Genomic DNA, 26,277 nt, shown 5'->3' on the forward strand with positions numbered 1-26,277 from the left:
AGATCACTTTTTTTTGTGACGTGGACTAGTTTCATCATAGCAAGCAGACAAAGGTTCTTTGTAAAACTAATGTTTGTTTTGTCCCCACTACCGTTTCTTTTTCTGTCTTCTTATTGTGTTGGAAATTGGCCTTGTCTTATGTGCTAACTGCTCAGAGTGCGTGAGCTTTTCTGTAGCTATCCAACCTTTTCTGCTCCCAGCGGCACAACAAATATCTCTGGTACGAACATGGAGCAAGGCTTCCCTTTCTCACACAAACATGGAACTTGTCTTCTCGTCACACCAATGGCTGATACTGCCACCTCTGGTGTTGCTCTGTCTTCTCCTCTCCTACCTCTACACCATCCTATGGCTGAGACCGGAGAGACTCAGGCAGAAACTGAGGAGCCAGGGAGTGAAGGGCCCCAAGCCTTCTTTCCTCTTTGGAAACATTGCAGAGATGAGGAGAATTCAGAAGGAACTGGCCGTGCCTGTCCAAGAACTGGAAGCAAAGAATACTGATAAGTTCTCCTCGGATTATACAGCCACCATATTCCCCTACTTCCTTCATTGGAGCAGAATTTATGGTATGTGAAATGTCACGACTTGTCCTCAGTTATTTCAGCCAGCTTCTTTTTTTTTCTTTTTTCTTGTTAAACTCTTTTAGGTTGAAGATTGTTGATACATAGTTCACGCCTTCACGGTGTCTCCTGGACTCTAATGTTTGTTCAGGTGCACTTTTGTGAGTCTAGTATTTGTTTTTCCACGTCAATCAGGCTCTCACATGTATGAATTTATCCACTTTTGAGCTACTAAACTAGTGCATTACTGTGAAGTTAATATTGACTGCACAATTCAATTGGATACGACTTGGTGAGAAATATATGTTTCATACTATGTCAGGATCCATCTACTTGTATTCAACTGGGAGCATACAAGCTCTGAATATAACAGATCCTGACATGGTGAAGGAGCTAGCCAATTGCAAGTCTTTGGATCTTGGAAAGCCTTCCTTCTTGCAAAAAGAGCGTGGAGCTCTTCTTGGTATGGGAATATTGACTTCAAATGGTGAACTCTGGGAACATCAAAGAAAGGTGATTGCACCAGAGTTCTTCATGGAGAAGGTTAAGGTAAATGAAAGCCTTAAAAATCTGCTTTGATACCTGTGTGTTGTGAATCCCTCGAGTTTGTCATGAAATTGTCCTATAATCATGTTTGTGGTACATGAGGCAATGATTTCAGACTGTTATCTACTTGTTTCCTGGAAATATTTACAGGGCATGTTGCACGTCATGGTCGAAGCTGCAATGCCAATGTTGACTTCATGGGAAAAAATATTTGGAAGGGAAGGGGGCAGTGCAGAGATTGTGGTGGATGAGTCCTTGAGAAACTTTTCAGCTGATGTCATATCGAGGACTTCATTTGGAAGCAATTTTGCTGCAGGTAAAGAGATATTCAACAAGATTCGGCAACTTCAGATTGCAATGGCAAAGCAAAGCATACTTGGTGTTCCCGGAGCAAGGTATGTTGAAGAAATCGATCTTTTGTAACAGTTTCATATCTGAAAGGCTTAGTATTTGTCTGCTTACTGCTCATGCTCACCGCACAAATGCTGCTCTAGCGCTCATATTAGAAACTCAAACATTGAATTTTGAAATGCAGATGGTAATATTCAGAGCAAGTTAATTATGCTGCAAATTAGCTCTGGAAGGTTGTAATTAGCATTTGCGAATGACTACCTTGCATTACTCTGTTTGCTTAGTCCCTCAATTTTTCAAATTGGTGGCATGAGCTAAGCACTTCCATTGCAACTGAGGAATTAAATATATATTGAAAAATACATGGGCTGCACTTTTTTAAATTTGGTTTATCTCAAGCAAAGTCGCTTACATCTTAATGGTGCATGAGGGCATAGCATTTCCCTCATGCGAGAATTGCTGTAGGAATTGTTTGGAACACATCTCTTGTAGCAGCCTATATAGTACTATGAGCGGTTACTTCTAAGGTTAGAAAATATATACCAAAGCCTTTGCCTGTTCCTTGAAGTAGAGGAACGATAAGTTCTTTTTTTGGATGGGGAAAAAAGATAGTTTTAGTACAGTAGACGTCAAGCTTGACTCTATATTCGTTTTCATCTAATGATGGTTCCATTTTTGTTTATTATCTTTTACATCCCTCCTATTCCTATCGCTCGAAAATAAACATCATGTATAAGCTCTGTGAGTCATTCTGCACCTGTATTTACCTTCTTCTGTGTTCAGTACATAGATGTCTAACACTGCTCATTTTTTTTCCTTTCCTAATTCAAATGATGACATCAATCCAGATACTTGCCAACAAAATCCAATAGAGAAATCTGGAGTCTAGACCGCAGCATTCGTCGCCTCATTTTAAACGTAGCAATGAAGCACGAGCAGGATTCAGTCGCCTTATCGACTGATAAGGATCTCCTGCACTCTATAATTGAGGGTGCTAAAGCCCGCCACTTCGCTTCACAGACGCCTGAGGGTTTCATCATCGACAACTGCAAGAACATCTATTTTGCAGGGCATGAAACAACCTCAACGACAGCTGCTTGGTGCTTGATGCTTCTTGCGTCGCACCCTGAATGGCAGTCCCGTGCTCGGACTGAGCTATTGGATGTCTGTCAAGGGAAACCGATAGAATTTGACATGCTTCGGAAGTTGAAAATGGTGTGTACACTCAACCGAGTATTTGTCCTTACCTGACAAACACATCACCGATGAAAGCTTTAACTATACAATTGCAATCATCCTTGTGCAGCTAACAATGGTGGTCCAGGAAACCCTTCGCCTCTACCCACCGGCAGCTTTCGTGACACGAGAAGCTCTGAACGATATAAAGCTTGGTAGCCTCAACATTCCGGAAGGAACAAACATCAGGATCCCAATAGCATTGGTTCACCGGGATCCTGCCATATGGGGTCCCAACTCGGACAGGTTTGATCCGGGCAGGTTTGCCAATGGCATAGCAGGCGCCTGCAAGCCCCCTCATATGTACATGCCCTTTGGTGTCGGTACCCGCACCTGCGCTGGCCAGAACCTGGCCATGGTTGAGCTCAAGGTTATCCTGTCACTCCTGCTGTCAAGGTTCGAGTTTGCTCTTTCGCCAAAGTACGTGCATTGCCCAGCGTTCAGACTGACCATTGAGCCTGGGAATGGCGTGCCTTTGATTCTTAAGAAGCTATATTAAACCATGACTCGTGTCAGTGTACACTGTATACTGTATAATAGAATTTAGTGCAAAGGCTAGTCTGTACATCTTAGGGGATAATTGTTGGAACGTCAATTTAGTTACTTGTTACAATGGTATACATAAGTGACAATTGCGTAATTGTGAATGATTTGCTGTCACATGTCTGCATCAGACAATTGGGTAGATTGTACTGGTGCTATTCAGTATTTTGTTGTTAAGTAAAAGATTAACAGGTTTTATTCATGTGAGGTCAGGATGGCCGAGTGGTCTAAGGCGCCAGACTCAAGTTCTGGTCCTCTAACGAGGGCGTGGGTTCAAATCCCACTTCTGACAGAGCTCAATTTGTTGTTATTTTTTTAAGTATTTTTTTAATATTCGATTATTATATGCAAGTGAAAAACTACAATTTTTGCCCGGCAAAAAATTATTAGTGAAGACCAACTTTGTCGAAATGCAAATGCGCCCATACATCCTTGATACGCTTTACTATGCTATTCTAAGGCATGATTATCTCATCTCCATGATATTCTTATTCCTAGATAATAAAGTCAAGAAGCTAGGAATAAGAATATCAGCATTATCTCATCTCCAAGCAAGAGCGCACGAAAGGAATGCAAACTTTAAAAGTTGCATGCCTGATGGCACCAGTATCCCGGTAGCGCGTGAAAAATAAAAAGTTTCTCTTTTTTCCCCCTGAAGCTACAACTCTCCTAAAGATACCACTAGTTGCAATCAAATGCGGCACCAGTAGTAGAGAAGAAGAAAAGGTCGTGAAAAAGAAAAGCGTGTCACCATAATGTAATGCGACCTGTTTATGTACAGAAGCAATGATCAAGCCCATCATCATACAATACATCAATATTAACACCCGGTAACAAGGAACTAGAGTTCCTAATCTATCTAGGCATCTCTGCGTGTGGCTCTCTAACAGAAAATACAGAATGATCTATCTCTCTCGTGCTCTACTGGAACGTATGATGAGACGAAGAATATGCCGACGCGACTCCATATGAGCGAGACAGCATGTGGGTGCGTGGCCGGTGCCGACGCCGACGCCGACGGCGACGGGGGTGACGGGGAAGCAAAGACCGGTTGCCAGGCACCACGTGACGTGACGTGACCCCGCACCGAACAACACGGGCGATCATAGCTTTGTCCGGTCGTGGCACTGCTGGCTCCGCACCCGCATCTCCGCGATGCCGAAGACGAAGCTGCAGTCGGAGTAGGCCACGGCGTGCCGCTTGAAGAGCCCCAGGATCGTGACCCTCCCCGGGATCCTGGTGCTGGCCTCCATGGCCACCGACCCGCTCTCGACGTCCGCCACCAGCTGCGCCAGGTCTTCCGCGAGGCGGTCCGCCTGCACCGTGAGCGCCAGCTTCACCTCCCCGTCGCCCTTGCTGGGGATCCGGCCCGGGTCGATCTCGGCGTCCCCGACGTGCGCGCCGCGGTAGGTCAGGTCCGTGTGGCCCCCGGAGTCGTAGGCGAAGGAGGCCGGGTTCGGGTTGTGCACGGCCACGGTGAGCAGCAGCGTGACGTTGAGCTGGAGGGAGATGGCCGGGAAGGTGAGGCGCGGGGCGACCCCCGCCAGGCGCGTGGAGACGAGGCGGGTGGTGGGGTCCCGGACCTTGAGGACGGTGAGGAAGAGGACGAGCAGGGTGATGGCGAGAGCGAGGAGGACGGCGAGGGTGACGAGGAGGCACGCGCACAGGCAGCGCCGGCGGCGAGGGTTGTGCTTGGGTGGGGGCGGCTTGTAGGAGGGCCAGGCGGGGGCGGAAGGGGCGGTGTGCGTGGGGAGGCCGTTGTTCCCGGCGGCGGAGGAGGCCATTGTTGGTGGTGGGTTTTGGGAATCGGGAGATTGCAACTGAAATAAGGAAGCAGATGGAGGTGGTTACGGGAAGAAAAGGTGGCGCTGTCCGGCGGGGCGGGAGTTAATGAGGAGGAGGACGGGCGGGGGGAGGTTGGGGAGGCGACTCATCTCTCTCACCGGAATTCATTACTGATTCATGTTCCGGCGGAGGCTTGGTGTCGGATTGGTTGGCGAGGGAGGAGAGGCCGAGATGGGCGGTGGGTGCTGCCGTCTCGCTGGGCCAGAGCGGCATCGTTCCCGGCTTGCCACAGCGGCAACCCCTATAGTCCTCGCGTTCCGTTGCATGTCCCCATCAAACACTAACTGAACCCGTGTTCTGTTTGTTTCCACGCTCCTTCACATCCAAGAGAGCGGGGACCCTTTCACACAGGCCTACAACTTGGACTTGTCCATCCAAGAGAGATGGAAGCATGCTCCATCTCTGTTTCACGGATCACTAGCGCAACATCCCAAAGTCAGAAGTATTTTCCAGCTCTGTACTGACAAGCTAATCCATTCATGTCGCCATGACAAACGAAACGGACAAACACACAAGGGAAGCATGTTACGCAGAAGTATTACAACGATAACGTATCAAGCTACACTGAGGAAAACATGAACAAAACTCCTTTCAGATATCAACAAGGCGGGTCATCACCTAACCAAAAACGGAACAGTGAATCATTGTGGAATGAAAATGACAGCTTTTGCTCTGCTAACTGTGATTTGTAATATCAATTCACTGATAGGAGGTCAATTCCTTGCATCCCAGCGTAGGGACAGCAACTTGGTACAAGAAAGCAATAGTTTATTCAGCCATACACGGCAATTTTACACTCGGTAATATGCATGGACCAGTTGCCTAGGTGGCAAGTGAAATTCATAGCTCCAGCGGAAAGCTCACTTCTTGAGAGTAGCATCTTCGGAATCGCATGGTACAAGGACTAGAACTGGGATTTGTCAAGGCTGTCGAAGTAGGGATGCTCCATCGCTGCGATAGCTGATATCCTGTTTGAAGGATCAAGCTGAAGCATTTTCTGCAACACGTCAATCACAAAAACCATCAGCTCAATTTCTTTCTTTCTTTCTTTTGGATAAAACATCCTAATAAAGCCATAAGCAGACTTTTCTCTTTCAGGGCATAATCAGATATTGATTTAGCTCTGAAGTGACAATTTAGCCAATGTTACCACTGATAAACGAATGAACAAACTGATATGAAGCATGTTAAGAATATATGCGCTCAACAATCATGAAGTCACATACAGGGTAAGACCAAAAGAAAATGCAGATACGACAGACCCATTCCAAATATCAGAAAGGAAGTGCATCAAATTCAGGTTGGATAATTGAAGAAAGGCCTCTTAGATAGGTGGTGGAATAACCCTTTCAAGTGCAGAGAACTTACTGATAGAAGGTCAATGCCTTCAGGTTCCAGCGTTGGGACAGCACGGGCCAAACTCTGGGGTTTCCACTGTGGAAACTCGTGCCAGTCCCTCAAAGCACTCACTCCAGGCCACTGCTCCTCAGAAGGTGTTCCCAACAGCCTTTTCCAGAAGCAAATTTCGGTCAATCCATAGTACAACTGAGAAGGAAACAAGACTGAGGTAGAATGTCGTTTATATATGCACAATTGGCTATTTGTGTCTAACAGAGAAGAGTGAGGAAAATCAAACTGTCATCACATAAAATAGCACATTTCAGATTATGCCAAGCAAGAACTAATTTAATGCAGCATTCCTTCAACTTGATAAGAGAACAATAAATTCACGACCAAAAGAATGACACTATCCCAGCAAATAAGCAAGGTATTACTCATATTATGGCACCAACGCCTGAATGCAGAAGGGGGAAAAAGACCTGAAAATGTGAAGCAACTGTTGCAACTCAGAGTCACCAGGAAAGAGAGCTTGTCTTCTGACCATTTCAGCTGCATTGAAAAGTTATGAACAACACAACAGGGTAAAAGTTTTAAGTGTGCAATCCTTTAAATACATCATCTCTTAATTAAGTCTAAGCAGAATATGCTATTTAGTTGGCCATAAAGTTAAAGATGATGTGGACAATGCGAATTATGGGAATTAAGTTCCTTGTACAAGGGCATTGGTTACTGCATTTTTAACTCCAGATATTTTACATATAATGCATCAAATTTTCGGTACAATTAGGAATTGGGAATCAAGAGTTCAATACTCAAAAGGAGAATTGGCGTACCAAAGATACATCCAACGGACCACATATCAACACCAGTTGAGTAATGCGTTGCTCCAAGCAAAACTTCAGGGGCTCTATACCAAAGTGTCACAATCTACACAAAAACAGCAAACGAAAGAGCTTACTGGATCATGCTCAGAAACTCTGTTATAATGTTAAATTTGTATTGGACCATCCAACTGGCAGATGGTAACCAGTACCTCATGGGTGTAGCTTTTCATTGGCACAGTGAAAGCTCTACCAAGCCCAAGGTCTGCAATCTTCAGTATCCCCTTCTCCTTGTCAACCAGCAGGTTTTGAGGCTTCAAATCCCTGTAAAACTTGAACATGAACAACATTAAACAAAATGCTGTTGTATTTTTCTGATGAGTTTAACAACATAAATCAGACAAGAAAATCCAACCGGTGAAGGACGCCATGACCGTGGCAGTGTGCAACTCCTTTGCATAACTGATACAAAAAATTCTAGAAGGGAATAATGAAATTACATTAGTCCAAAAGCAACCAAAGGAGACTGAATTTCTAAAGCTTGGTATCTAATGACCATGAGTTGACTTATTGACTATGGTTATAAAAATAAGCAAGTAGTCAAGAAAATGAAGACTCATCCATGATGTACTCTATACTTCACTAGTCAAATATGTTCTATGGAACTTTCTTGAATTGCAAGCACAGAATGCCAAATAAAGGGGACTGGGGATCAATCCGGGTCCTCGCAAATATCGATAAGCAGCACTAGATAATTGCTTCCAGTATTTAACTTTCTTGGCATAAAATTGGGAAATTTTAAGCATAGACTGTCACATCATCTGTATAACTTACTGCACCTGTGTTCAGTGCAGAATCAGCACAACTTAAGATATAAGATCCACATTTAATTCCACAGTTAAGTGCTTCGATTTTACATTTGATTGACATTTATATGGCCCAATCTTTTCATTTTACAGCCCAATTAGGATTGCACTTTTTTGTCAGAAACTGAAAATACCATTCAAAATGGGCAGGCTAATTTTCTCTGATCACTAAGTGATCAATTGCTCAGATCGGTTGGAGAATCAGTATATATATAGTAGATAAATTGTTGTTTTTTCAGTCTGATCAGGATCGTACCATCGTCAGGATTAAAAATGCGATTTGTAATGCACAGACTACTTGGTTCTGAATCTCTGATCACGAAGCGCTCAATTGCTCAGATCGCTTGGAGAATCAGTAGAGTTTTGGTTACCTTGACGAGGTGCGTGGGTAGCGGCCTTGCGTTGGGGCCCCTTCGGTAGACGTCGAGGTACTTCTTGAGGTCGGTGTCGAGGAACTCGAAGACGAGGTAGAGGATGGGCTTGCCGTTCTTGGCGGCCTGCTCGACGGCGAGGAGGCGGACGACATAGATGGAGTGGGAGAGGAGGTTGAGGAGGGAGATCTCGCGGAGCGCGGTGGGCGGGATGCCCTCCTCGTCCATCTCGAGGCGGGTCTTCTTGAGCGCCACCAGCTGGCCCGTGGCCTTGTCCTGCGCCTTGTACACCTTGCCGTAGGTGCCCTCGCCCACCTTCTCCAGCTTCTCGTACTTGTCCACGATGTTGATCTCCATCGCCTCCTTCCCCGGATCGCGAGAAGAGGGGCAGCGCCGCAAAGGCAAACCCTAGCAGGGGAGGAGGTGGATTTTGAAATTGGGGGTAGAGGGAAACGCTGACGAGGGGAGAATGTGAGGAGGAGGAGGAAGAAGGGGAGCGGCGAGTGGGAAATGGGCCGGTTGGGTGGCCAAACGGTCGGATCGGCGCGTCGTGGCGGAGGCGGCTTTGCGCTCGGGCCCACTCTGCAAAAGCCCATGTGCGCCGGCTGCAACTGGGTTTGGTCTTCTTCGGTTCTTCCTCCTAATAAAATCTCAGCAGGAGCTCCCGACGGAGTGATGATCAGAAACTAATCGGCGCTGCACGTTCCTAAACACTTGTCTTCCTCATCTTAGAAAAAACATTTATTTTCCTTGCAATGGTGGTATTGGTGTTTCATCGCTATTGAACTCTGCGACTCATGAACGATGAAGCCATCAACCAAGTACACGCTTCAATTCAAATTTCATACAAGTTTTTAGGGTGTCCATTTTGGTTTTCAGGCAACAGTTTCTCAAAAAGCGTCTACAGTTCACCTTTTGTTAGTGCTTTATATTTCACTAGTTTGTACTGAATCCATATTAAGAAGATGGACCGAAATAGAACTGTGGAACAAGAAAACGGGATAGGCAGCCGTGGTATTTTGGTGGAACATAAGGTAACGGCCAAGACAAACAAAATGCAAACTTTAACCATGAAAAGGTAACGGCTTCACAACTGATAAATATACAAGCCGTTTGAAGGTAGCGCAAAACAATGCCTATTCACAGCGCGAAACATAAGTCATAAACTAGAAACACACAAAAAAATACGCCACTACAAGAATTGTAGCCCACACTTCTTCACTGTTGAATTGGATAACCTTAATCCAAACCAAAAGAAAAAAGACAATAGAAGTGAGCTTCAGAGCATGAAGCGTCCCTCAACTCCTAGAGGAAACTGAGACGGAGCTCTCCAATGCAGACCCCATGTGGCTAATGACAAACCCGTATATCTTCCGTTTCAAGCACTCAATCTTCTCCTTGGTTCCCTCTTCCTCAGCAATCTTACCAACTTGATCCAACCAGTCGCTGATCTTCTTGAACTGTGATAGAACCATCGTTATGCTGTTGCTGTGCTTTCCCCTACTTGCAACATTTTGATCTTCAAACAAGTGGAAGCCCACATCCAATGCCTCATCCACAAAATTCAGGAACCACATGTGCATCTCACGCCACAAGGTCTTAGAAAGCTCAACTATCTCGTACATGCTCTCAGTGTTATTCCATGTGCAGCTCACTGGAGAGCTCGGTGAGACCTTAGATTGGACCTTTGCAGAAGCTCCAAGTGACTGCTTCCTGGACAGGCTTGCTCTTGGTGGTTCCACTGAAGGCACCTTTGGCCTATTGATGCTCTTCATCCGAGAGATGGATTCAGTGGCACCGTTCAGTAGCTTGAGGACTTCTAGATCAGTGGCTAAGGCAGCATGAACCCAATCATGAGATGATTTCTCCAAGAATGCCATATCAGCCTCAATAGTCACCATAGACTCAGCAATTGTCTTCCACTTGAGAGTATCTTCATATACAGCAAGGAAAAGATCGACTGTTGGGAGTGGATTGGAGGTCTTTGACAACGAGCAAATGTTTGAGAACTTGCTGTAGAGAGAAATAGACACGATATAACCACATCACTTTCTGATGAATACAATACATATGTTTTGTCTTCAGGTGGATGAAAAACGATATCTTTAAATACCTTAGGTTCCTGACAACTGATTCAGTGACCATCGCCTCTTGCAGAGCACTAGCAGCAGTTGCTGCTGCTGCATCTCTCCGTTCAATAGCTTCCTGCAAATTCAGTTAGGAAATTATGTTGGAGACTCAATTCAAGAACAGCAAATGGGACTGTTAGCTGACAAACTAGAGTGCTTGGTGCTTACCCTTCCGATCTTTGAGAGTTTATCAGAAAGTGCATCCAATGGAATGCTTCCATCAGTCCATTTAGGATCATGAAGTGTAATCTTTGGAACTACGTTTTTTGCCTTTACCGTAGTAGAGTCAATCTTCTTACGAGGCTTTGGCCGCTCATCAACAGAGGAATCATCATTACTGGATTGTTCTGTTGTAGCATCACTTAATCGTCTTGACATTGCTTCCTGTTGATACAGAAGCAGATAAAAATATTTACTGCACAGGCATACAAATACAAAATTCTAGTGTACTCTGTTTACTCCGAACTGTACTCAGACAAATCTTGGAATGCTATCCTATCAAATGCAGAATAAATACCAGCTCTGAGCGTCAATATGATACAACATGTGCTTGGAATAAGCATGACCTCAATATTGTATATGTATGTATCAATATGTTTGAAATTTCAAAAGTGTGTGGTTGGAGTTTTTCTTTTATAGTTTTATGTACATCTTGTTGCCATCATCATGTTCATATCCACATATCAAATTTACAAATAAAAAACGTTGCCTAGAACAGTTCACAATATACATTCACTATGGCTATTACAGTTGACCATAGTTACGGTCCTATTAATCAAGCATTATGTTCATTTTTTTCCAATTTTATGTTTTTGTCTCTTATCTATTCCGACTCCACTTAAGTGAATATGTCAGTATTCAATTTGCATAGCCAAATTCTGACCAACACTAGGGATGATCGTTCCCCTGTATGATGGCAGTTATCCATTTCTAATCCCATCTGAATGTGCCTTGCAAAATCTTTGATTTGTATAGCGATACAGCACAGCCATATGTCTACCATATATACTTTCAAGTTCATGCTCACTTTCAATTTAGCATGGTCTCAACCAAACTTCAGAAATTAATTCTGTTACTACTGTTCTGGTCACAATACAGGAGTGTTCTTGAATGGAGTATTAATCCCCGTGGTTATCTTGAGAAGAAAAGACACTAGTATTATGGGCAGCAATAAGGCTAGCAAAAGAAAGTAACAGGCACAATTTTAAAGATGTAAACACAATGTAGCCTAACAGGATCCTGACCTGAGTCCTGAGGATGGTATCCTTGTCCACCTTGACCTTTGATTTCATCACGGAACCTGCCTTTGCTGCTGCAAGGGCCATTGTTGGATCGTCCCAGCTCTTCCTCCCCGGCTTCATGGCCGACCCATTTCCCAAATCTGACATCTTGGAGATCCCAGCCACTAGCACTCCAACCTTCTTCTTGCCAGTCCCTTCTCCGGAGAGCCGCCGCGAACTAGGGGACAGGGATGCTCGCCTCCCGCCTACCGCCGGAGACGCCGCTCCCCTTCTCCCTCCCGCCGGTGAAGGTTGCCTGTACCTCGACGGCACGACAATCGCCGGCTCCCTGGCCGCCCTGCGGTTCTCCTCCTTGGCCGCAACGAGGCTGGGCACGACGCACTTGGACGGCGCCGGCGACGTCGCCCTGGGCGTGCCCCTTACCGCGGGCGAGGAGGCCCGGGATGCGGCTTTCACAACCATGGGAGACGAGGCCCGAGATAAGGCGCCTTTGGCCGAGGGCGACGGATCTCGCTGCTGCTTGGACGGCGCCGGGGACGAGAACCGGCGCTTGACGGCCGAGCCGGCCGGCGGCGGCGCGGGCTCGGCGACGGCGTTCTTGGGCCCAAGGACGGTCCTTTTGACGCCATCGTCGGCGCCGTTTGTGTTCGACCCGGATGAGGGCATGAGCGGCGGCGCGGCGTCGGATGGGGACGCGGCGGGCTGGATGACGTATCCGCGTGCGCAGGCAGCGGGGCGCGCGACGAGCGGCTCGGGGTTGCCGACGCAGGGGAGGGAGCGCGAGGACGGGACGGTGCGGAGTCCGACGGCGCGGGGCACGGGTCGCGCGAACCGGAGGCGGTCGAGGTGGACGAGGTGGCCGACGAGGTGCGGGCGCGCGGCGAGGAGGAGCGCGTCGGCGTCGGCGGGGGGCAGCTGGACGTAGGTGGAGTGGAGGCCGTCGGAGAGGTTGAGGAGGAAGCCGTTGGAGGGGACGAGGAGGGAGTCGGAGGTGGAGGCGGTGAGGGCCGGGACGACGGCGGTGACCTGGAGCACCGGGGAGCGGTGCTCGCCGGCGACGCGCTCGTCGGTGTGCATGGACTGCAGGAGCTTGAGCAGAACACCCGGCGCGAGCGTCGCCATGGCTCTCTGCTCCTGGAACTTGGACCTGGAGTTGGGGAGGTGGAAGAATCGGATGGAAGGGATGTTGAGGTGGCGAGATTTGGGAGCGTAGTGGCCTGCCTGCGTGACTGAGCAAGAGAGAGAGACGTTGGAGGGTAGCGAAGACGCCGAAGAGAGAGAATACTGTACGAGGGGAGGGAGGTTTCAAATTTCGAACGGCCCGCGTGTCTTTCGCACTTGAAGAAGTAGGCACACTGACAGGTAGGGCTATTAATGAGTGGGGTAGACGCGCCAGTTACTATTGTTGTTGGGCCATTCTGCTTACCGGGCTAAAGAAGAGGCCCCCAGTGTCAGCGGCCCTATATGCATTTCGGCCTGTAAATCACGAGATTTTGATGGGCTCGACCCCGGCATCGGGGGGAATCAACGAAGAAGGATGGATCATCAAGTATCAAAGAGAATAATATAAAATCACTCCATATATCTTTTCAATCAGGCAAGAAGTACACAAATTAAAGAGAATATGTTGTTCGTGAAATTAAAATCACTCCATATAAAATCACAAATAAATCAAACATAGCATGCAGAAAATAAGGCTCATCCCGATCAGTACCTACCATCACAACCTAGTACAGAATATAGGAGCCAGTATATATAATTACAGAGATTCTGTACAACGCTTCTATAATTTCAGGTTGAAAAACTGCCAAAAAAAAGTGCACCAAAGAGATTTTTTTTCCTTCAAGAAGACTTGTCCAATCTCGGTTAGGAAAGCGCAAAAGCGCTCCACATGTCACATGAACCACCTGGCACATGAAAATGACGACATGCAGCCTCAGCAAAGAAATCCAGCTAATGGTTTTCATCAGGGCGTCTCTATCATATCGATCCTGCTGGTTAAATGGCAAAAAACTGCAAAAAAAAAAAGTGCACCAGAGTCGAGACTTGTTCCATCTCCAGAAGTCACATGAAGTGATGACGAACCACCTGGCATATACTCCATGAAAATGACAACCTGCAGACTCGGTCTTTCGAAAGAAAGAAAAAAAAAACCTGCAAGCCCAGCAAAGAAATTCAGGTCGTGGTTTTCATGGCGTCTCTATCTGCATATCGATCCTGGTAAATCAAACTAACTCCAGCATTGTACGTTTGCCTCCTTGCATCCAATTCATCTATCGTGCATGCAAGGATGACTGGCCTGGACTGGACAGGACAGGAGAATATTAGGCAGCAAAAATTCCAGGAGAAGTTCGCCCACCATTCCGTCTAGAAAAGGCCAAAAGTTCAACGCCTGAAAATGATGGTTCATTCTGCATTATTACTAGTAGTGTAGTCATCCTCGATCACACTACTTCGATCTTTGCACTTTCTGTTGTCGTCCATGAGGAAAGGAAAGCAAAATATGTACAAAATGGTCAACAACTATATCGAGACACAAATCATATTTGTCATTATCTTTCCATTAGGCAGCCTGGAATCTGGATAGTATATAATCATGCTCCTACTACGCATGGCATGACACACATTCTACGACTTTTGGATGCACGAGAAACTATGCATTGCATGTTATCTCTTCACTGTGGGGGTGATTGGTAGCCCAGCTCGCACCATCCGGATCCGCGCGGTGCAGGTTGGGCTCAGATTCCCCCAGCCTTACCGATCAACAATTCTATCCATCCTACGCTTCTGTGCTGAACATTATGAGCCTAATATCGTCACCATCCTCTACCTCTTCTTGAACTGTAACCAATCACATCTCCGTGATCTCTATGGGACGTTTGGTTCCTCGAGCTAAATTTTAATCCGTGTCACATCGAATATTTGGAAGTTAATTAGGAGAACTAAATATGAATTAATTATAAAATTAATTAGTTAATTTTGTAAATAATTTTTATTTAATACTCCTAATTAATACATTGCAAATATATTGCTTGAAGGGCGTGCAACGTACAAATCAATTTTTTCGTTCGTCTTCTCGAGACAGGCTAGGCTACTACTAGAGCTTTGTGTTGACTTGACATGCATGCGCTCTTCGATGCTGACTCGACCTGCATGCAGCAGCCATCGATGCTATGTGGTCCTTGGACACACTCACACACACACGTTTGTTTTAGCTGCCCACGTACGTACTACCTGCTTGTGAACTTGGCAAAAGTTGACAGGAAATAAAGCAGCTGCTAGCGAGCTTCGGGTCATAAGCCCATCCCCATACATACCCCATGCTCAATCAAGGACGGACAAGGCACGCGAGAATACACTGCATCCTTCCTTCTATTGATGGACACAAGGACTTGCATGCAGGAGAATATTAGGCAACAAAAGTACCCGCATTTTTCCTGGAAAACTTCTCCCATTTCGGCTAGAAAAAAAGTGCAAAAGTTCACCACCTGAAAGCTGACAATGTGGCTCTCTGCACAAAGAAACTACGCTGCTCAGTCAACATAACTCCTCGTATTTCTTTGCAAAATGAGATTTGGCTAACCTAGCTATAGTCGTCGTACTAAGAGAGAAAAAGAGATCGGGAGCACACATTCCGTTCGGCATCATCTATGATGAAAACTGACAATTCAGCTAATGGTTTTCAGGGCATCTCCATCTATCGATCTACATCCTATAACTTTGTAAGCCCACAGCTAACTAAAATTTCTTATTATATATAGATACTTTGTAATCCCACGGCTAATAAAAGAGCTTATTATATTTGATCTTTGTTATTTGTTCATATACTAATTAATATTCCCTCTGTTTCAAACTAATCTCTCGATGCATTGTTATTACTATCTCTTGATTGTACGAATTGTTATAATTTCGATGGTATCGATGCATACCCTCTTAATAGTTTTCTTATCATCATAACAATCTTGCTCACCCCAATCTTGATGTGATGTAAACATGATTAAAAACTACACCAACAAGGACCATGAGTTGAAGTTTAATGCTTGCCATATCATGAGCAAGCTTTTTGTGTTGGAGGTGCTAACACCAAGTACTCCTATACAATACTTGACTGCAAAGATAACTATAGCTCTTACGTGTAGTGTGTATTTATAGCGTATGAGAACCATCGAGTTGTTCTAAAGAAAAGCTCGAGCATCCAATAGCCTTTGGAACAACACTAAATAAGAGCCTTAAATTAAAGGACAACATATTGAATGATTGAAAAAAATCTTTGAATAACTTATGATACCTTCATTAAGAAAAAATAAATGCATATATAGGAAGTGGTTAGCTGGTAGGCACATAACACTAATGGAGCTCATTTGTTATGATATCTTACAATCCTGAATTTGATAGGGAAAAAAGAATATAAAACATGAGTCTTAGCACACAAATAAATTCCCAGATGTCCACGAACAAGTAGACTCTGAACATTGATAAGCCTCATTTTTTTTATTATGATGTCAGTTCAGGTACCACTTTAATAAGGTCAAAGTGCTAAAGTGAAAAATAAATGTTCAAAAATACATAAACAAATAGAATAATACCGCATTGAAGACAGAGAAGTGTAAAAGCACACCAGCAGCGGCGTCCTCGATATGAAAATGAAAATATGCACAGAGTTTAATTTGTGCAATCTAATTAACAAGATGCATCCTTGCTTCTAATCGTAAACACAAGAACATGCATGCAGGAGAATGCTAGTCAACAAAAGTGCACACACGTTCCTGAAAAAGTTGTTCCATTTCGGCTAGAAAAAAGAGGAAAAGTTGAGCACATGAAAATGACAATCTGGCTGAGAACAAAGAATAATCCTCGTATTTCTTCGCCAAATGAGAATTGGCTAGCCTAGTAGGAGAGATTGATTGAGAGCACACATTCCATTAACGGCCTCTGGGCAGGTCTCCGTCTGTTCTGCTTGTGCTTGCACGATGTTAACGGCCTCCCTCCCAGAGATTCAGAGAAGCAAGCATGATCGAGCAGCCCACGGGAAACGAATGCTGATGGGGAATGAATTATTCTATTCAGCAAAATAGTTCACAAGTTGCTGCTTCTGTTCTTTGGGTTAGGCGATCGAAGAGATAATAAGACGGGCAAATGTTTTGTTCCCTTTAGCATCTACTAGCATGTTGTCTTGAATCATACTGTATATAGGACGGACACTAGCTAGAGACGCACTGCAGTGTGTACAGTACTGTACAAGGCAAGCTCAGAGTTCCCAACTGTTTTGTTGTACTGTTTCTTAGTATCTGTATCAAACTCTGAATCTAAAAGATGAATCAACAAAATGAAGCTCAAAACATTAATCCTGGAGGAACAAGACTATGACGACCAAGGAATTGTAGGCAACCAAAAAGAATTGAGGAGGTAGTGTGTTTGTACAAGAGACAGAATGCAGGTAGCTGCGGCTGACTACAAGAAACAGAGCCTGCCTGCTAAATGCTAATCGCTAATCTCCACCGCTGCTCACAAGCTGGGATCTCTGTAGAGGCGTTCTGTACATGTGGTGTCCTTGGCAGCCGCGTTTATGCTGCTACGCCGACCATGTCCTGCGCAGCAGGGACGACCGCGCCGACCTGCCACGGCCGCCGGCGAACATCTCGTCGAGGGCGATGACGAGGCCCATGGCGAGCGGTGCGCCCAGGTGGGGATCCGCCACCAGCCGGAACACGTCGTCGCCCACCGACTCCTTCCGGCGCACCTCGGCCACCGCGTCCCCGCGCGCGTCGCGCACCGCGCAGGCCCGCCGCCCGTACGACCCCTCCACCACGTACGTCGCGGAGGTAGCAGAGGCGGCGTGGGGCGTGACGTGCGCCAGCGCCTTGGAGGCGCGGAGGCTGACGTGGCGTCGGACGGAGAGGAGCGGCCTGGAGGATTCGTCTTCCGCGGCGTCGCCGTCGTAGATGACCCAGTGCTCCGCTAGGAAGCTGAGCCTCTTGCGGCGGACGGTGAGGAGCGGCTTGCCCGCGACGTCCATGAGCACGACCTCGGCGCGGCGCCGGCCGGAGCCGTAGCAGTCGACGCGGAAGGCGAGGTCGCCCTTGGCGTCGAAGACGGTGAAGCCGTCGCAGTTGAAGAGCAGCGACTTGCGCCACACCGTCAGCACCGTGGGCGGCTCCTCCACCTCTGGCGCCGGCGAGGGCGGCTCAGCTGGGTCGGCGGCGTTGGGGTGCACCTTGGCCATTTTCTTGTCCGGCGATCGATAGAATAGAGGAGAGAAAGGCAAAGGCATGTGTGCTCTGCTCTGGGTGTGGACTGTGGAGGCAGCTTGGGGAGGTGCCGGATCCGAGTTGGCGGAGGTGGAAGAGGACGAGAGGTGTGGGGAATTTATATACTGGCCGGGATTGTCTTGGTGGGTGAGTGCGTGGGCGGCTGCGGACGAGACGATCGAGACGGCGGCTGACGCGGGCGGTGGAGGGGTGGTTTCGGGAGACCATCCCATCCCATCCCATCCCACCCCCCGGCCTGGCGTGCCCAAGGGATCGATGCGACAAGTGACCGCCGGGCTCTCTGACCTCACACGCTGTCCAGCCCTGCATGGATGGACACGCAGGCAGGCCGATTGATCCCATCCACTTTCGTCACAGTACTGAACATGCAAAGTGATTCTGGATTTAAACTTTTAACAGTGTCACGTTGAATGTTGGGATTATAATTAAATATGAGCTAATTATAAAATTAATTGTAGATCCCGTGCTAATTCGTGAGATGAATCTATTAAATCTAATTAATCTATTATTAACAGATGGTTAGTGTAGCATCACATTATCAAATCATGAACTAATTATGCTTAATAGATTCGTCTCGGCGAATTAGACTCCATCTGTGAAATTTATTTCATAACTAGACTATATTTAAGATCCGAAATGACATGACATGTACTAAAACTTTAAAATTTTAGGAGGTGTATCAAACACTCCTAGCACCTAGACGGCCGGCAGGAAGGTTTGAGATAACGAGGAATGGCTACAGATCGACAAGATTTTAAAAGTTGCCTCCAAAGCAACAGACCGTCGCACGTGTACTGCTTCTACAGTGTACCATGCAGTGATGCTCTGCTACGTATCCACGCACACGAAACACTTATAGGGTGTTTGAAAGGGTGTTTGAATCCCGGAGCTAAAGTTTAGTTCACGTCACATCGGATATTCAGATGCTAATTAGGAGGACTAAATATGAGGTAATTACAAAATTAATTGCAGAACTCCTGGGCTAAATCGCGAGACGAATCTATTAAACCTAATTAATCCATCATTAGCGAATGTTTACTGTAGCACCATATTGTCAAATCATGGACTAATTAGGCTTGATGGATTCGTCTCGCGATTTAGCCTAGGGGTTGTGAAATTGGTTTCGTAATTAGCCTATGTTTAATACTCCTAATTAGTGTCAAACATTCGATGTGACAGGGGCTAAAGTTTAGCCCGAGGATCCAAACACCACCTTAACGGCACATCTCCCAAATAAAATTATGGATAATGCTTGTATTTTTTTCCCAAAACATACATGATTACATGGACACTCACTCTCGCTAGAACCTATATTGCTACGAACAATTTATGCACTTCATCCTACCCTCGTGACCACCTATATATTTTGAGGTCGACAAACTCTGCACATACACCTTGGAGTTTGGTATATTTCATGAGAAATTTTAGAGAAAAATTGTCATCTTGTAACTAACCAAAATTACAACAATAACCACGAGAGATTTTTTTTAAATAATACCACGAGAGAATTTGGTATATCATGCCTCCCGACGGTACTATTAATAGCATCAGAGGTCAAGGTCAGTGGCGGAGTCCAGATAAGAAAGGAAAATGTGTGTCAGGGTGCCATGTGCAATTCCCTTTTTGTTGGAACCATTCGCAGATTGGCCTTGTTTAGTTGGCAAAATTGGAAGGTGCCAAATTACTGTTACAGCACTGTAGCACACTGTAGCGTTTCGTTTGTATTTGTGAATTATTATCCAAATATTGACTAATTAGGCTTAAAAGATTCGTCTCGCAAAGTATAACAAAACTGTGCAATTAGTTTTTAATTTCGTCTACATTTAGTACTCCATGCATGTACCGCAAGTTTGATGTGATGGGGAATCTTCTTTTTGCATAGTGTTAAAGTTGGGAGTTGGGGGTGAAGTACAAGGGGTGTATTCCCTAGCCTGTAGCATCTTTTAATCTGGTCAAGGGACATGGATGATGCTTCGAGCTTTCTCTCCATTATTTCCTAACCCGTGTATGGTATGGATCCATCGAAAATGGCGGAACGTACTTGGATTCGATCTGTGAGTAGTCGTCCTTTCTTGTCTTCTATCTCTATCCATGACTGGTTTCATTTTACCTGTTGATCAAACAACCATGCATGGATTATGTAGTCAATCATACATTCAGATTCGAACCGTTTCCATGGTTATTGGTCTATTCCAATATGGCATTGTTTATAGCTGCCTATTTGGTGGTAAAAGGTGTCATAGGACATGGTTTGCGCTATATCTCGAGTAAAATTAGCATAGAAGTTGTAAATTGCAACAGATGGACATCAAAAGACATTTTTCAGAAGAGAGTGAAAAGGGTAGCCTCCACCGAGTACATTTTGTGCTAAAATTTTGCAGCTATCTGTGACTGAGCGTGTAATTAAATTAAACACTTTTGTTTCGTGTGGTGGATGATGATTTTTGTGGGTTATTATCTAACAACTGAAGACATGGGCATATGAATTAATTGCACGTACGTAGAAGAAGAGAAGGCACATCTTCCAAGAATGATGGTTGGTTGCTTCTGTGATCCATGAGTGATTGGTGGAAACCCTCAAAATTATACTTCCTTCTCCAGATATGGATGCACAACATGCACGCCGATTTTAGCCTATTATCCACAGCTAAAAAAAATTGAACAAAGCAATCTGGTATAGAAAAGTTGTTGCTACAGGGTACAAGCTGCTACCTACTTCTATCTATTTTATTTACAAGATAATTTTTGTTATGGTATGAAATGATTATTGATTGAATTGATCAATATATATAGATCTCTAATCTAATAACCCCATATGTGCGCACAAGCAAAATTATTCTTGATCTCCACATGTATGGATCCAACTTGCATGATCTAGTTGCATATATGCTGGTCCTAGTTATTTTGGCTAAGATGCAGCACTAAATTTGGATGAAGGTGCAAGGTTGACATGGAACAAATGCTGCACCGATCTGCTCCGCCGGCATATACTTGGTAGCGAGCTAGGCATATACTTGGTAGCGAGCTAATAATTTGATTCTGATAGCCATGGAACTCTTCAGAGGAGATATCCTTTATGAAGACATTCTTCACATGCCCTCTGTGTTGTTATCATTATATGTTGTCGAGGATAATTAAAAGCAATGGGATAGTATTCCTATATACTATGCACTACAGACACACTCACATGCACACACACTCATCTGTACTCGTAAGACTTAGTCAGTAGTAAACCTTGAGATTAACGAAGTCACCATAGTTCAGAGGAGGCTCCGTGTTAATGGACATATACAATGAGAAGGAACACGCGGCGGGACCATGGACGAAACACGAGCAACAGAGGAACTTGTTAATAATTTGCACCCCGCCCCACACCGCACGCGAGCTAAGGGACAAGTGTATCCCAGAGACGAATTGATCAATCATCGATATACACTGGACGTAGAGGAGGATTGGAGTGCTCAGAACCTGGACGGGTCGATACGATCATATATATATTAGGGTTTTGCATTGCATCGCAACGCGCCTCGAGATGGCTTCGAGTGACACATGTCCTTGAGCAGTGGCTACCAAACAAACACAAGGCTAGCTGTAGCAAGTTAAGCGATTCATTATAGTTGCACGCGGTTCTGTTCCCCTTCCGCCCATGCAAACCTGGAGTATAGTCGACAGTGTCTCTTGTCATCTTGTACATTCGATGGGCCGCCAAGCCCATCAACAGGTGGCGAAAATATATATCAGGTACACTGTAGCAGACTGACCATACAGATGTCAGGCTATGTTTAGTTCCCTCCAAACTCCAACTTTAACACTATGCAAAAAGAAGATTCCCCATCACATCAAACTTGCGGTACATGTATGGAGTACTAAATGTAGATGAAATCAAAAACTAATTGCACAGTTTTGTTATACTTTGCGAGACGAATCTTTTGAGCCTAATTAGTCAATGTTTGGACAATAATTTACAAATACAAACGAAATACTACCGTTGCGCATTTATGGCAAAATGCCAATTTTGTCACTCCCAAATTGGGAACTAAGATAAGGCCTCAGTTGGCCGGCCGGCGCTATGTGTTCGCATGTGCCCTGTAGCTGTAGCCATACGCTTGCTATGGTGCATGGGAGAAGCAATGGACAGGGCACGCAGCATGCATGTAAGCTTTGCAGGGGACAGCCAGCCGAATGCCGCACTCCACCATCTAGTCACATACAGCAGCAGCGCACCATCGATCCAATGAAGCAAGCATGTATGTGGTCACTGCAGATGTTGGACGCAAGTATGACACATGCATCTCTGAATCCATCTTCTTCTTGCATTCCGTCGCATTGTCGTTTCTCTTTCATCCATGAACCGAAATAAGAACCCCTAGGGCATCCAATTCCATGCTAATAATTAAATAAATCTGCCAGTGGCACCTAAAATCCTTTTCTTTTCTTTTTTATCACGGGTTGGGGTTGGTGATGATCGTAATCGGTTGCAAAGCACCTGTTGACTCTTGATGCACAGCAAGTAGCATTTGCCATATCAAATCCAAGCTACTAGTGCTCGATGGGTTACTACTGTCCATGGAATGGAAAACCCACGCAGCATCCACTACTACCGTGACCATGACTTGTCGTCTCTCGTATTCTAGTAGATGATGAGCAGAACAATAGTATGGGAGATGCTATATGTAGTCTGGAACAAGTTAACTATTTATTTCAGTCTACCATTAATTCTCCAGAGTCTCCTTCGAGAGATCTCAATTCAACAATCCAGAGATTTTGTACTTCACCTCTCCCGTTCACTGGCACTGTTCTTCTTCTTGCTTCTTTCACCTTCTTCAGTTCATCGCATTCTTGTCACCACTTTTGAGTTTACTTCGGAAGAACGACGAAGCAAAAACAAAAGTAGCTAACCGATGAATGGATGTGATGTGGCACACTAGCTATAGCTATAGGCCCTCCGCAGTACTAGCAGCCAGCACGCTAAAACTCTGCTGCATGCCGCTAACAATCGATCGGGTCTGTACATATTGCGTCAGATGGAGAAGTGGCCCTGGCCAACCATTGGCGTCGGCGTTTCTAGTAGCTAGCTACGCCGACCATGTCCTGCGCAGCAGGGACCGCGCCGAGCCACGGCCGCCGGCGAACATCTCGTCGAGGGCGATGACGAGCCCCATGGCCAGCGGCGCGCCCAGGCGGGGGTCCGCCACCAGCCGGAACACGTCGTCGCCCACCGACTCCTTCCGGCGCACCTCCGCCACCGCGTCCCCGCGCGCGTCGCGCACCGCGCAGGCACGCCGCCCGTACGAGCCCTCCACCACGAACGCCGCGGAGGTAGCAGCAGAGGCCATGGGCGTGACGTGCGCTAGCGTCTTGCTGGAAGCTTTGAGGCTGACGTGGCGCCGGACGGAGAGGAGCGGCTTGGCTTTGCCTGCTGCTGCGTCGGCGGCGTCGCCGTCGTAGATGACCCAGTGCTCCCCGAGGAGGCTGAGCCTCTTGCGGCGGACGGTGAGGAGCGGCTTCCCCGCGACGTCCATGAGGACGACCTCGGCGCGGCGGCGGCTGGAGCCATAGCAGTCGACGCGGAAGGCGAGGTCGCCCTTGGCGTCGAAGACGGTGAAGCCGTCGCAGTTGAAGAGCAGGGACTTGCGCCACACCGTCAGCACCGCCGGCGCCTCCTCCTCGGCCGATCGTCTGACGGTGGTTGTGGCGGGCTCTGGCGCGACGGCGTTGGGATGCACCTTGCCCATGGCTGCTCCTCTGTTTCTCTTTCAGTTGTGAGCTGAGATGGCTTTGGTTTCTACTCTGCTTGCTGCGCTTGGAGCTTCGGAATTGGGATTGGAGGTGGGGAGGAGGGCAACGAGAGGGGTGGGGAATTTATACCGGCTGGGGAAGTGGGGGCTGTGAATTGGCTGGGCGGCTGCGGACGCGGAGGAGACGGCGAGAAATGAGCGCGGATCGCATCGCATGTGCTGGCCTCTGCTCTGCTCTGTCCGGGAGACCTCCCCTGCCTTCAAAAAAGTGATCTTTGCTGACGACCTCAGCGCATGGGGGCACCGGAACTCGTCAAGCTGCTGCATGTGATCGAAATATGAATATTTGTTCATCCACTCTTCAATTTTCCAAACCGGTTTTCATGGACGGAATTCGTTAGGCGTGTAGTCTCGGTGCAGGAATCAGGATATTCGTAAGCTAGCTAGAGCCAATTCATAGCTAGGCGTGCAGCATTTTCGGTGGAAGAACTTATTCCTCGCCGCCCAACACTTCATTCCGACCTGTTAATCCACTTCCGTCACTGAAGCTGCAATGCAAAGTTATTCTCCCTCCATTGACAATGGTCGGCAAATAATAAAGCAACAAAGAAAGTTTGGGATAGCGGAAATGGTACGGAGAGCGTAAAAGTTGTTGACAGACAAATCAACAACACGGTCATGAAGGGTCATCTTCTTAGGGGCGTCACATGTACTGCTTGTGCAGTGATACAGTACTTTTGCTTTTTCTTTTTTCATGATCGCATAGCTTATGACTTTTTAGGTTCCTTCCTTCTTTTGCGAAACATAGCACAAACACGGACGCTTTCGTACTCGCATGTACGTTCACCGATATGAATGCGCACGTATATATTTTACCTTTAAAAGTGTCTACAAGATATAAGAGACTGAGCCGACAGCCGACAAATTTGAAGATATGGTACGGATGTGATTGTGATATATGTAGACCTTGCACAGGAGTTTAGGCGAAAGATGTGTCAATGTGCCGTAGTCTAGCACCACGCAAAAGCATGAAAACTCAAAAAGTTCATGTGTTGACTTGTGTGTAATTTGTTTTTTTCCAATATTTCCAAGCTTGCATGTCAGTTTTCCAATATTTCGTATACTCAGTTAATCTTGCTAAATGTTTCTTTTTAGGGCTGGGCACTTTTAAAACCGAACCGAAAAAAATACTCAACCGAACTAAAATGTTGGTTTTCGGTTTGTTCGGTTCGGTGTCGGTTTCAAATCCAGCAGAGTTCGGTTTCGGTTTCGGTTTTAGTACTGTACCGAACCGAACAAACTGAACAACCGAACCTTAGCTGATCCAGCACGCAGGCCACAACCCAGCTGCCCAAGTAGGCCGATAGCTTGAGTATTTTGGCCCACCTCAGCCCAAACTGACAAGCAAATATCCCACACTCTACACACTCCACCAGCAAACCCTAACGCTATTCTATCTTCCAAGCCCACGCGCCAGGCTGGCCATGCGGCGGCGACTCCAGCACTGCTCGGCGCAAACCCTAACGCTATTCTATCTTCCAAGCCCACGCGCCAGGCCGGACATGCGGCGGCGACTCCAGCACTGCTCGGCTTGACGGACCACGGACCACGGTGGCGGCTCCCCTCCACGCGAGCACACCTCAATGGCGCAGTGGCCTAGCAGGCACACGCACGCAACGCAGGTGGGAGGATCTGCGGCGGGCGGTGAGCCGGCAGGAGGATTGCGGCGGGCCGGCGGGTGGCACCACAACCCACATCGACCGGTACAACAGCGGCAACAACAGAGGAATCCTCCAACGTATGTTATGTACTCTTCGTCTCCTCCTGTTCAACTTCTCCTATCCAGCTTGGCTATCTTCATTGTTGCTGATTCAGTGATTGATCTATGAATCCCCATGCTTTTCATTTGTAGATGGGGGATATTGAAGAAACCGTGGCAAATCAAGTGAAAGAAGTGATAGAGGTAGACAAGGAGGAGGAGGAGCAGTAGCCAGGGAAGGGGATGCATAGAAAGAAAGCAAAAAAAGGAAAGCCATGGTTCCAAGATCAGATGCCTAGAACCACTTTACCAAGGTTAAGGTTGCAAGTGGGGAGGAGAAGGCCAAGTGCAAGTACTATGGAGTGCGATGCAAAGACAAATGGTACGTTCTTTCTGAATGCCCACTTAAGAGTCTGCAAAAAGAATCTAAACAAGAAAGTAGTTGATAAATAAGGCACTTTGCAACTGATATGTAGTCCTGGAAATAGTAGTATTGGTACTGTATCTATATGAAAATTTGATCTTGATGAACTGAAAATTAGTTTTGCGGAGATGTTAATTGAAGATGAGCAGCCTTTTGCCGCATATGAACACTCTGGTCTTAGAAAGTTTATGGCCAAAGCGTGCCCAAAATTTGTTATGCCCTCTAGAAGAACAACCA

The 26,277-nt window shown here is 46.4% G+C and overlaps 6 protein-coding genes and 1 non-coding gene across 7 annotated transcripts; 2 read left to right on the forward strand and 5 right to left on the reverse strand.

The window, feature by feature from the left end:
• Positions 1–52: 52 nt before the first annotated feature.
• Positions 53–3,443, forward strand: LOC101779808 (cytochrome P450 714C2). Its single transcript, XM_004977346.2, has 5 exons — positions 53–566; positions 883–1,109; positions 1,257–1,501; positions 2,306–2,672; positions 2,764–3,443. Exons 1-5 carry the CDS (start codon positions 260–262, stop codon positions 3,190–3,192), a joined length of 1,575 nt encoding a protein of 524 aa, XP_004977403.1. The 5' UTR covers positions 53–259; the 3' UTR covers positions 3,193–3,443.
• A 1-nt stretch (position 3,444) lies between these two features.
• TRNAL-CAA lies at positions 3,445–3,528 on the forward strand. The gene has a single exon. It is a non-coding gene; the product is annotated as a tRNA-Leu (tRNA).
• A 438-nt stretch (positions 3,529–3,966) lies between these two features.
• Positions 3,967–5,301, reverse strand: LOC101780220. Its single transcript, XM_004977347.3, has one exon. It carries the CDS (start codon positions 5,018–5,020, stop codon positions 4,340–4,342), a length of 681 nt encoding a protein of 226 aa, XP_004977404.1. The 5' UTR covers positions 5,021–5,301; the 3' UTR covers positions 3,967–4,339.
• A 424-nt stretch (positions 5,302–5,725) lies between these two features.
• Positions 5,726–8,991, reverse strand: LOC101780618 (cyclin-dependent kinase B1-1). Its single transcript, XM_004977348.2, has 7 exons — positions 8,481–8,991; positions 7,659–7,720; positions 7,456–7,567; positions 7,256–7,349; positions 6,902–6,971; positions 6,450–6,588; positions 5,726–6,078 (listed from the first exon to the last, which is right to left on the reverse strand). Exons 1-7 carry the CDS (start codon positions 8,835–8,837, stop codon positions 5,986–5,988), a joined length of 927 nt encoding a protein of 308 aa, XP_004977405.1. The 5' UTR covers positions 8,838–8,991; the 3' UTR covers positions 5,726–5,985.
• Positions 8,992–9,543: 552 nt separating this feature from the next.
• LOC101781021 lies at positions 9,544–13,115 on the reverse strand. The gene is made up of 4 exons (XM_004977349.3): positions 11,854–13,115; positions 10,778–10,993; positions 10,594–10,685; positions 9,544–10,493 (listed from the first exon to the last, which is right to left on the reverse strand). Exons 1-4 carry the CDS (start codon positions 12,970–12,972, stop codon positions 9,779–9,781), a joined length of 2,142 nt encoding a protein of 713 aa, XP_004977406.1. The 5' UTR covers positions 12,973–13,115; the 3' UTR covers positions 9,544–9,778.
• Positions 13,116–17,127: 4,012 nt separating this feature from the next.
• LOC101781424 (protein LURP-one-related 8) lies at positions 17,128–18,173 on the reverse strand. Its single transcript, XM_004977350.3, has one exon. The coding sequence runs from the start codon at positions 18,119–18,121 to the stop codon at positions 17,423–17,425; it is 699 nt and encodes a 232-aa protein (XP_004977407.1). The 5' UTR covers positions 18,122–18,173; the 3' UTR covers positions 17,128–17,422.
• A 4,618-nt stretch (positions 18,174–22,791) lies between these two features.
• LOC101781829 (protein LURP-one-related 8) lies at positions 22,792–24,185 on the reverse strand. Its single transcript, XM_004977351.2, has one exon. It carries the CDS (start codon positions 23,852–23,854, stop codon positions 23,195–23,197), a length of 660 nt encoding a protein of 219 aa, XP_004977408.1. The 5' UTR covers positions 23,855–24,185; the 3' UTR covers positions 22,792–23,194.
• Positions 24,186–26,277: the final 2,092 nt, after the last annotated feature.

This window comes from Setaria italica, chromosome VII (assembly GCF_000263155.2).
Source record: "Setaria italica strain Yugu1 chromosome VII, Setaria_italica_v2.0, whole genome shotgun sequence".
In the NCBI taxonomy this organism is placed as follows: Eukaryota; Viridiplantae; Streptophyta; class Magnoliopsida; order Poales; family Poaceae; genus Setaria; species Setaria italica.

Excerpts from the sequence above, each read along its gene's own strand:
- LOC101781829 (XM_004977351.2), bottom strand. The coding sequence starts at position 23,854 with ATGGGCAAGGTGCATCCCAACGCCGTCGCGCCAGAGCCCGCCACAACC.
- LOC101779808 (XM_004977346.2), top strand. The coding sequence starts at position 260 with ATGGAACTTGTCTTCTCGTCACACCAATGGCTGATACTGCCACCTCTG. Across the intron at positions 1,110-1,256 it reads TCTTCATGGAGAAGGTTAAG|GGCATGTTGCACGTCATGGT; the intron begins GTAAATGAAAGC and ends AAATATTTACAG. Across the intron at positions 1,502-2,305 it reads CTTGGTGTTCCCGGAGCAAG|ATACTTGCCAACAAAATCCA; the intron begins GTATGTTGAAGA and ends ACATCAATCCAG.
- LOC101780618 (XM_004977348.2), bottom strand. The coding sequence starts at position 8,837 with ATGGAGATCAACATCGTGGACAAGTACGAGAAGCTGGAGAAGGTGGGC. Across the intron at positions 6,589-6,901 it reads CAGTTGCTTCACATTTTCAG|GCTGTTGGGAACACCTTCTG; the intron begins GTCTTTTTCCCC and ends CTTCTGGAAAAG. Across the intron at positions 6,079-6,449 it reads AAGGCATTGACCTTCTATCA|AAAATGCTTCAGCTTGATCC; the intron begins GTAAGTTCTCTG and ends GACGTGTTGCAG.
- LOC101781424 (XM_004977350.3), bottom strand. The coding sequence starts at position 18,121 with ATGCCTTTGCCTTTCTCTCCTCTATTCTATCGATCGCCGGACAAGAAA.
- LOC101781021 (XM_004977349.3), bottom strand. The coding sequence starts at position 12,972 with ATGGCGACGCTCGCGCCGGGTGTTCTGCTCAAGCTCCTGCAGTCCATG. Across the intron at positions 10,994-11,853 it reads ATACCATCCTCAGGACTCAG|GAAGCAATGTCAAGACGATT; the intron begins GTCAGGATCCTG and ends CTGTATCAACAG. Across the intron at positions 10,686-10,777 it reads AACTCTCAAAGATCGGAAGG|GAAGCTATTGAACGGAGAGA; the intron begins GTAAGCACCAAG and ends CTGAATTTGCAG.
- LOC101780220 (XM_004977347.3), bottom strand. The coding sequence starts at position 5,020 with ATGGCCTCCTCCGCCGCCGGGAACAACGGCCTCCCCACGCACACCGCC.